Source organism: Hydractinia symbiolongicarpus, chromosome 14 (assembly GCF_029227915.1).
Source record: "Hydractinia symbiolongicarpus strain clone_291-10 chromosome 14, HSymV2.1, whole genome shotgun sequence".
NCBI classification, from domain to species: Eukaryota; Metazoa; Cnidaria; class Hydrozoa; order Anthoathecata; family Hydractiniidae; genus Hydractinia; species Hydractinia symbiolongicarpus.
In genome coordinates this window covers 16,060,366-16,071,285 of record NC_079888.1, presented here as the reverse complement: position 1 = coordinate 16,071,285, position 10,920 = coordinate 16,060,366, and the positions used below count along the sequence as shown (strand labels likewise).

The 10,920-nt window shown below is 35.8% G+C and overlaps 1 protein-coding gene across 1 annotated transcript; it reads right to left on the bottom strand.

Annotated features, from left to right (window-relative positions):
- Positions 1–2,039: 2,039 nt before the first annotated feature.
- On the bottom strand, positions 2,040–8,883 carry LOC130625720 (uncharacterized). The gene is made up of 4 exons (XM_057440822.1): positions 8,666–8,883; positions 5,030–6,497; positions 4,198–4,451; positions 2,040–3,967 (listed from the first exon to the last, which is right to left on the bottom strand). The coding sequence occupies exons 2-4, from the start codon at positions 6,475–6,477 to the stop codon at positions 2,178–2,180; spliced, it is 3,492 nt and encodes a 1,163-aa protein (XP_057296805.1). The 5' UTR covers positions 6,478–6,497; positions 8,666–8,883; the 3' UTR covers positions 2,040–2,177.
- Between the last annotated feature and the right edge of the window lie 2,037 nt (positions 8,884–10,920).

The window sequence follows — 10,920 nt, the reverse complement described above, 5'->3', positions numbered from 1 at the left end:
TACGTCAATTTGTAGAATGCAAAAGAGACTTACGTTTAAACACTTCGTCTGTAGATGGTGCGCTAGTAGAAAAAAATATGTATTAGTAGTTTCTCTAATTGGCATCAGACAAAAAAAAAAGATTACAAAAAACAGAGAAAAGCTCAGTTTTACTATTTTTAAAAATAGCACCGACAAACACAGTACGTTTCTATCGTTCGTAATTATTTCACAGAAAACAATTTAAAGAGCGGTAAGATAAAAAAAAGTTTTAGAACACCCATTTCGTGTAAAAAAATGTGGTCCGTTAACTGAAGTGTCCACTAGTACGCTTGTGCACTTTTTAGAAAGTTTTTTACGAGACTTGACCGGTGTAATGAAATCTGTCCTTTAGTCAGAGTTGCCCGTTGATTAGAAAGCATACTGCAGTATCTTACTGTCATTCGGAATTTTAACATGATGTTTGAAAATACACCTCAAAGCTGAAATTTTTTTAAAGAAATTAATACAAGAAAAAAGAAGGAAGAAGAAAAAAAGGTATAAAATAGAATTCAAATTTTTACTTTTATCTGTTAATACCGATCCAGAGTTTTATTTAATTTTACTTCTCTTCCTGACCTTGTGCCATAACTTTTCACCCAGCTGAACCCTGTGTCTGCAACTTTTTTCCCTGACCCTGTGTCTTCGACGTTTTTCCCTGACCCTGTGTCTACGACGTTTCTCCTTGGGATTGGACTTATCAAAAAAATACCGTGTAATGCTTGTTTCATAATTCTTTGGAGAGTTTTTTAGTTCTCTATAAACGGAACTTGTACCCAGAACTTTTTTATATAGTGCGCCGAAAGCGTAAATTAAGGTCTGGAGATGAATTTGTATAGAAGAAAAAAAAAGGGATTAGGAACAAAATGTTTTCTTACTGTTTATAATGTAGTTCAAAACTATTTGATGTACCAACATTACTGGAAGCCGTCACGGAGAACAAATAACTCTGATGAGGTACTAGATTTTGTACGACGTAACTGCCGCTGCTGGTTCTTGATAATTCATACTGGACTGAGTTGTGATCTTTTCTGTGAATAATATACATAAAGCCTTCAGGTTTCCATGTCAGCAAACAGGTTGAATTGTCTTGGTATAAGCACTTGACATTGGTTACAGCCATGGGGCTTTGCAACCTGGATTAAGAAAAAAAAATTTCGTTGAAAAATAAATATCTGCACTGCAAACTCGCATCATAAACATCGCAACTCTTGTTTTGGTTTCTGGTATCGTTGGAGAAGTTGTTGCATTAGTCGCCTGCGCATTTCTTCAAAAGCCTCTTGCAAGTGTTCAAAGCAAGAAAAATAGCTCCATAAAATTTTTACTCCTTTTAAGATGCAATAGAGAAAGCTTTAAGCATTTGGTGCAACCTTGTTCCCAGGGATTTTTAAGTTATATCTTATGTCTGAAAAGCAATGTAAACATAATAAGGGCTTACATTTTATATGTGTTCGGCACCTCTTCTGCCGATACACAACAAGTACCCGTGAAGCGAGCATTTTGTTCTTCTAATTCTTCAATAATATGCTTATAATCTGGCGTGTTCGTGTTAACCGTTGAATTTTTTCTCTTGATAATTAGCGGTCTTTCAGAAGCTTTTGTTGTAACACTCTTAACAGTATGCACTTTTACCAAACCCTCTCTTGCAAGTCCATTTAAGATATCCCCAACAGTTGTTCTAGATATGCAGCTTCTGAATGGTTTTGTTATTCTTTTAAGTACAGATTCAGAAGATTTTTGGGTCTTTTTGTTGTGTGGTTCGGCAAGTGCAACCAGGTGCAGCTGAGAAGAGCTTCTGGTCATACACTCTAAGATTAAATGCTTCAATTCACTTGTGGTGGGATCAACACATAAAAAAACCTGTTCTGCCTCTCTCCCTCTCGCTCCAGCGTAGTTTGTTAGAATGCAATCATGATCCATGCATGCGTCGCTGCTCTCATGAAAGTGATAGTATGGAATATGCAACACCTGTAGTACATTCTCCATAATGTACTGGTGAAAAGAAGTATTACAGAGTATTAACTTGTTCTTTTGTGCATCGTTTAACTCTTCCTCTAACACTATGGCTAATCTTGCGATTACTTCATATTCCGAAAGTTTTTTGGTTTTTAATTTTAAATAATCGGGTTTATTTCCGTATATGTTATGTCCGATACCGATCATTTGCGGGTTTCCAGTTGGGTGATAGTCGCCATATTTGGATTAACTGGAGTGTTTGGTTGAACTGCTGCAATGGTATCTAAATCGAGCGATGCTTCGAAAATCGGATTGTTGTTTGGGAAAATAGGAAGCTCTGAACTAGTTTGTGGCATAGGCAGCATGCTTATGCTCGTCATGTCGGACATCCTTGCATCTGATGATTCGTTTGAAGTATGTTTCTCAAGTGTTCTGTTTTCTTGAGGCTGTCTTGGGTGTTTAAAGTGGATTTTTTGATCGCATAATCTCTGTTCAAATCTTTTTATGAGTTGGTAGTTTCTTTTCGTTGTCCGCATGCATTTCGACAAATAAAATATTTTCATTTCTGTAGCCTCGTATTGGTATTTTTCATGATGGAACATTTCATCAGATGAAATCAAAGTGCGATTTCTTTTTGCAGAGTGAGGAAGTATGGTAACGAAGGAATCCTTTAGAATATCCAGTTTCATCGTGTTACATAAGTCACGTGCCACATCGTGACTTAACTCCTCGCAGTCATATTCATCTACGATAAAGTGCATTAGCCAATCTCCTCCGTGCTCTTTTAAAAGTTGTGAAATCAAATACGGCAATGATGGCTGATTGGTCAGTTTCAGCTCCTTACACAAGTCCACAACAGTTACTGCATGAACACACGCACATTTTTTTGTCGAAAGACTTCTTATAAAGATTTTGATATCTTGGACAAGCATGCTTCTGGAATCCCAGCAGATATAGTAAATCTTTGTTTTTTCAACAGCATTTTCTGCGAGATACTGGAGCTGATACGATCCAACCAGTGTTTTACCGCTACCGAAATTTCCAACTATTATTTTCTTTCTTTCTTCGCTATATAACACCTTTAACTGTTCTGCATTCAACATGAGTGATCTCATTTGTTTCGATGCATCTAACCCCAATATCGAAGCACCATGTTTGTTTGATCGTCTAGTTGCCAGGAAACCAAATATCTGACTTATAAGTTTTAAATATCCAGTTTCGCAAACCAATTTGTCAAACGTCTTTTCATGCTCAGATATTTCTCCAATAATGCTTTCAAACCATTTCTCCAGCCTTGATTTATCTTTCATTATGGTTTTGTCCATCACACGACAACCAGCACAAGCGAGGGACTCTTCATCTTTTACGAAGTTAGGCGCGGCTACGATGTTGGCATAGGTAAAATTCCGGTTTCTCACTAATATCTCATTTACAAGAAGCAAGTTCCTAATATCACATTCTCCTTTGGTAAGCTCAACTTCAACATCGTACAGCTCTGTTGATTTAGTGAACCTCACATTGAGGATAATGTTAGGACAAGGGTAAACAACCAAGATTCTTCCCTTGTGATCATAGCTATCACTTCTCTGATTGGCGTCGACTATGTGATTTAAGAAAACCAAATGATCCTCGCTGTTATAATCAGTTATGATACTAAAAATGCCATTCTTGATGTCTTTAAGATTATCTGTTAACCAAAATGCCAAATTTGGAATTTCGCCACCAAATTTAGATGCATTAAATTGCAATCTTTGCTTTACAATATTGTCTTGCCCATAAAACGTTTTGATCAAATTTAAGCAGACATCATACCACATAGAAAGAGGCAGTTTTGTGGTCTTTCTGCTTCCACTAGCATCGTATTGGACAAAATGTTTTTCAACTGACATTTGCTTTACATTCTCTATGAGATCAAACACGTTGGCATGACCATGCGTTGAAATCTTTATTTCATTGTTGCAATCAAAAATAGATCGATACAGATGAGGAGTTGCTAGAAAGGAAAATCTTGGAGTGAACAACAGCAACAAAAACAAACAAACAAACAAACAAACAAATAACCAAACAAAGAGACACACACAACAACAACAACAAAAACAACAACAGCAACAACAACAACAACAACAATAATAAAAACAATAACAACAACCACAACACAACACAAAACAACAACAAAAAAACACAAATAACAATACAAAACAAAAGTAAAAAACGAATTACTACCTTTTATTGGAAGTATCATATTGTAATTTATATCGTGGAGAGATGAAATCCTTAACTTTTCTTCGGCAAACTCATTAGTTGTCATCAGCTTGATGTACATGCTGCCGTTGTTAACTTTTTCCATGAAATCAACATGTGCCTGTAAAACTCTAATGCTGCCATCATCATCTGAATGTATCTCCAATTGAATACCTTTAATAACTTTCGCAAGCTTCACAATGATTTTTCCTTTGCAGTTGGTGTATATGGAGTAACTAAAAACAGGATTACATGTATTGTATACTTTAACAGATCAAATTTAAAAAATAAACACTTCTTAGCTGTTGAATAATTCGACTGTCATTTTTGTCATTTTAGGATCAAATTTTTATGCTCTACTTAGATTTAGATTTAGGCAAGAATTAACAAAAACTCATTACAGAAAAGAAACAGGAAGCGTTCCACGTTGCGACAAGTGTGCCTATAGTTTGAATAGCTTAAGATGTTAAAACGTGGCGTACATAAGTGACCAGAATAAAAAATTAATTTGCGGTATAGCTAAAATAACAAATATCACCAGCCAAACGCGCAAAGTAAAGCTAACAAAAAAGCTTAGTTGTCATAACTAAAAGAATTGCAGAAGAGCTAAAGTTTTAAACCAAATTGAAATGCGTTGCAAACTGCCGTTTTTTACGGCGTGTAAGCCGATGGTTTCTCTCTCCTGATAACATGCTCAGATGTTAGGTTTGCAACACAAAAATACTGATAGCAATGTAAAAAGTTGAAAATGGTCATGAAAGTAATCTGTACACGAAGTGGGTATTTTCACAAGTTAGGGGAGTTAATTTATTACCTTTCATCTGCTCGATCGTTCCGTTCATCGTGATCATGTAGGTTTTCACTTTTTCTTTCACTCTGTTTTAGTGTTTCTCGAAGGTCAATTATACTTCTTTGGATTTCCCTTTGATTTTGCAACATGCCTTGTTTCAAATCTTGTCTACTTTCTAAAATATCTCTTTGAATTTCTTGCGTCCTTCGTCGTACGTCTTGGTTAGTTTGTTGTACGTCTTGTTTAGTTTGTTGTACGTCTAGTTTAGTTTGTCGTAGGTGTAATTTAGTTTGTTGTACGTCTTCTCTAGTTTCCTGTACGTCTAGTTTAGTTTGTCGTACGTCTTCTGTAGTTTGTTGCAAGTCTTGTTTTGTTTGTTGTATGTCTTCTTTTGCTTGCCGTACGTCTTGCTTAGTTTGTTGTACGTCTTGTTTAGTTTCCTGTGTGTCTTGTTTAGTTTGATAAATTTCCGCTTTGTTGTCAATGATATTTTGCTGATTACGATGTACGTCTAGAATAGTATGTCGAACGTCTCGGTTAGTTTGCTGCACGTCGCGTTTTGTTTGTGTTAAATCCTGAACAGTGTTAGAAATTTCTTGTTGATTATCATAAACACTCTGTTTTGTCTGTTGTACGTCGTCTTTAATCTCTGCTACCTTCTCTAAAGTTTGCTGCAGCTCTCCTGTAGTTTCTATCAAAGCTTGCTTAGTTTCTTGCACATCTATTTTAGTCGCCAGTACTTCTGTTTTAGTTTCTTGCAAATCTTGCTTAGTTCCTTCAATTTCTTTTGCAGTTTCTTGTACATCCTCTTTGGTCTGCTGTAAATCTCCTCTGTTTTTTTGCACATCTTGCTGGGTTAGTTCAATGTTTTGTTTGTTTTGCTGGATGTCTTGTTGGTAATTAAATTTCAATATTTCAAACTCGCTCTTCAGCAAAGAAACCTTAAACAGCTCTAAGTTATTTAAACATCCCGATTTCAAGTCTTTTACGTTAGATACGTCGTATCCCATTCTGCGAAGCACACTTTCAAGCTCGTCCCACATGCTGAGAAATTCAGAAACATCTAGCCGCCTTCCATGAATGATCTTGTTCCTCAAAATTTTTATCCTTAATATGTCTGCACCTGTACTGAGATCTTTTTCTTTCAGTACTCTTACTCTCCATCCACCACTTGGAGGTTGAATGTTGGTGCAGTTAATCAGCAAGTCACACAAAAGCGTAATATCAAATAACTTTGAATTTGTTTTTTGGTCTGGTGGGAATATGATGGCTAATTGGTCTTTTCCAAGGTGATTGAGTTTCTTTTTAAATGGTAGCAGAGCTTTGTATAGTTCTGTTTGGTCATTTGGTAAGTTACCTTGAACTGGGTTGTGAAGTATAAATCGAAGTTTATCGGCACCTTCATTAAGAAAAGCCAACAACCGTAATTGGTACTCATTTTTTGCAAGCAGTGCATGATGGGAGGCGGCCATTTTTAATTTACTCGCCGCAACTATAAATAGAATATTAACTATGCGCAATAATCCTACAAAACATTGGAGTTATAAAGAAAATTAAATTATAAAGTGTAACAAACTTGTTCCCAGAGCCTGCTATTGTTTCGCATACTCAAAAATCAGATTCCTGGTTGGTGTGATAAAGAGCAACAGGACTTTAGAACGAGGTTGCTAATGTAAACACTATTGACTTTAATCTGGGGACGAGGTTGGCCTTGAATGTTTTTACTTTGTAACACTTCCGTGTTCTTAGGATCATCTAATACACCTTTCACGAGATCGATTGCGCAATATTTACCTTAACATGGAAACGAGGCCGTACTGACAAGTTTTCATTATGGCCAGTTTGCGCTTTTGTCCATCAACCTCGTCCCCAGGACTTTTATTATTTCTGACAATCTTAGACGGGGAGATGTCAGGGGACGGGCTTGGGTTGTCTATGCATTCTCGTGGACAGGTCATGTGTACTTCAACAACAAGGAAGTAATTTTTTCAAATATGCTCTTTGTTCAAAGAATATGAATTCGTTCAGAAAATAAAAAATAAAAGCTGATCTTAAGTTACACCAAAGGTATGATTTCTTGTTTACTGTACGCGTTCCATCCAGGCTAGAGTCTTGCTACCTCGTTCCCAATGTTTTCTTTCCCTTTTAAAGTTGCAGGGGCTGTGTAAACTTTCAACTTGAATGTACAGTCGGGGTATTTCTAATTTGTTTTTTTTAAAACGCGTCTCGGGTTTCAAACAGACGTTACATGTCAGAGAAATAAATCATTGTTGATAAATATTTTTGAAACAGTCGGGCAGTAATACAACTTCTTTTTCAGCGTCTGCTGTCTCTTTCGTACCGGGACGACGAGAGAAAAACTTTCGCCTCGTCATCCTGATGTGAAAACTGAGACAACTGAAGGTGGCAACGAGGTTGGAAGTAATTATATTATATTTGCAAATTACAAAACAATGGAAAGAAATAATATTTGTTGTTGTTACTGGTCTGTAAATTAAAATCAAACTTAAATTACCTTCACTGTCAGCGTTTTTTCATAACACTGTCCCCGCATCTCTATTCTAAATAAGTACTTTAAATGGTCCGTAAAATCAGGTTTCTGGTCCGTAAATTACAAATCACGTTGCAGGTACTACATAATCGTTAAAATTTCTGGCATTATAGTGGAGTTACAATAAAATTAAAATCTGCAATTTTTTTGATTTCAGAGCTCCTTAAAAAGTTGAAGAACAGAATGGTCTTAACCCTATTCAGTCCGGGGTTTTTAGAACATACTATGACCGGGGGGCGGATTTCCCCCCCCCCCCCTCAATAACTTTTCATAGGATTGTTCAAATTGAATCAAACTTGGCACACTTATAGTACGTCTTAAAAGGAACAAAATGGCGGCAATAAATTTTTGCTTGCGTCAGCACATTTTCTGTGACGTCATCAGAAGCTTGAAAATTGTTAAAAATGCCACTATCTGTTTAAAATATAATTACTTTTGTTCTAGAGCGAATTTTTACATTCTGTTTGAAGTTTCTGAAAGCTAAATAAAAGTTATTTAACATATCTTCCTGTTTTTACATGGATCGGATAAAAAATTGCCAAAGATTGCCCGAAAATCCGTTTTTTCCGATTTTCGGGTAAAATCCGACAAAATCGGGAAATCGGATTATTCACGTATCCAACATATTCAAAATGATTCTTCCTGATGAAACAAAGTTGTGTTGCAAGTTTCAAGTTCTAAGGATAATTCTAACAGGAGTTATTATATTTTCCCCATTATAAGGATTTCATAGAGATTTTTAGGGGTAGTTTCGAGTAATGGCCAATATCAAAGCCTCTGAAAGGTATGGGACCTAAAAATTTAGCATGCAGCTGCTAATAGATAAATGTTAAAACTCAGTAAGTATCATAGCCATATAACAAAGCAATCAGGAGTTATTAAAAAAAAACCGTCAGGGGGGGGGGGCGGAATCCGCCCCCCGGACCGAATAGGGTTAAGACTCCTTTGTCAGCATGTTTTTTGTTCGATAAAATTTATACATGGACCGAAAGGCCAGTTATCATTCACAAGGCAGATGTAATCAATCAACAGAATTTATTAAGTATTTCTGTGAAAAAAACAACAAGGAAGTATAAAATTGAAATAAAAAAAAAATTCTGCTGCCATACCATTTGACGAGTTAGTTCACTCCCCAGCATTTTTAAGGCTGCAAAATATATAGCCCTTTGATAAACACCAGTAAAAAATTTAAGTTTCTACAATTCTCTGACCACATCTTCGAACATGTTTAATTAGATTCCTTGCAACAACTTTCGTTATAATTTAATGGCTTTCAAGATCTATTATGTTCTCGTATTACATCCCACACCACCACGGATGCTTTTAAAACAGTTTGCTTTTGTATGGGCTGTTGTGCGCGCAAGATAGGTTGGAGAGCACGAAAATGACAAGGTAATATTTATTGTTTTCCAATCACCGCACCCGTGCATTTGTTTTATTAATATAAATAAAATAGAGCCTAGTGATGATTAACGAAAAAAAGGTTAATTAACGAAAAACTTGGCACGAAGTTGGATGTACTTTGTTTAATAAGATAGATAGATAAAATTCGAGATGTTTTTTTGAAATATATATCTTTTTATCGCCGTAACATAACAAAGCCAAAAAATTTGCATTATCCTGACCAACTCTGTTTGTCTGAAGCAAAAACATTCTGTTCCTTCCCTTGTTTTTTTTTTGGTTTCGCCACCACTTTTTCACCAGAAATTCTAGTTTAATCTTGTGACGTCACGTGACCTTTGTGGGTTATCAAAAGAAATCTTAATAATTAGTACAACCCAGATTCTGGGTTGTAACATGGTCACGTGAACAAGCCTGTATCAGTATCATGTTCGTATGCCGTCGCGATGTCAGAAAGATATAAAATGTCCTGGGGACGAGGTTGAGATTAAATGCAACAAACAAAGTAAAACAGGGCAAAGTTTTTTAAGATGGTAGATATTGTTGTGTGGAAAGAATAAAATTATTTGAGCAACGCATTTTTAAAAAACGTGGGAGTTAATTAGAATTTCCTAATTTCTTTCAGGCGTTTTCCAAAGGGCGAAAGGTAAAAATGAACGCCCTGTTACACAAAAAATTCCGCCACCATGAGAGACAAAAAATGGTTCGTGAAACTTATTTTTGTAATTAAAGTGCCATTTTTTGCAACAAAAAAAAATTTATCGAACTGCAAATGGAAAAAATATATTCTCATCTTGTTTTGTAGAATTTATTTTTGCAAATTTTGTAGATCACAAACATTTAACAAACAAGACATCATGGAATGGAGTCATGAATATACCCCACGCGATAACGCGATAATTTAAAAAATTTATTTTAAATCGACGTCAATGACCTCGCCGACGGAAAAAGAATATTGAGATATGGTGGACATTTGCCCTCCTGAGATAAGTATGGACAAGAGAATGTTTTTACGATTTAAACGCAATCTTTACAATAGTTTTATTAAGGAAACAAGTGTTTAAAGGGGCTACGGCTGTTGGTTTTCGACTTTAGTGACTTACACGAAAGTCAAGCTGATGGCGGTGAAAAACAAAAATGGCTATTTTTCCGGCATGTGTGTAATTTACAGACTCAAACATATAGAAATAACTAGAATTCCTATCTTCCTCAGCCTTGGTTAGCTTTCATCCAGAATGAGTCTTACTGAAATATTTCTTTGTAATATACTTTTCGAAAAAAAATATTGAACCAGCGAGCAAAATGCGCTGGCCTGTTCATTGTGCAAAACGCGTTTGCCGGATTTTTAATATGTGCGTGGGATATACGGAATGTGAGCATTTTAACCGGTTTGTAACCCCTTTAAGATCTTTTTTAGGTATCCGTGGGAATTTTTTTACAAAGCTACAATTACATGTACGTATTGTTTTACGTAAGGACTTACGTAAAATTTCATCCGAATTACGAACTTGGACAGGCAAATATCTGGGTGCTTTTGTTTTTATCTCCGCCAAATATTTTTTAATTAGGTAATTTCATTTGATTTTAAGTTGACTTTTTGTATAATTATATAATTTGGGCTATATTCGAATCTTATAGAATCCTAAATTAAACTTTTTTTTATTTTTCAGCTTACTACGTCGTGTTTCTAACGAGCGAAAAATTTTGCTCATAAGAAACGAATGACGTAAGTTACGTTAGTGATGTCACATGTTACGTCAATTTTTAACTCAGCGTAAGAGAACGAATGAACATTCTCCCGTAGCTACGTACGCTCTGAAGGAGGATTTTCACCAAGCGAATTGTGAATGCTGAATTCTGTGGCAATTTAGCAGCGTGTTTCCGCTATTGCAGATGGACGGAACAACATAGTTTCTTTTCGAATTCTTGATTACAACTCGTTTTCGGATTTCCAGGTTTCCTG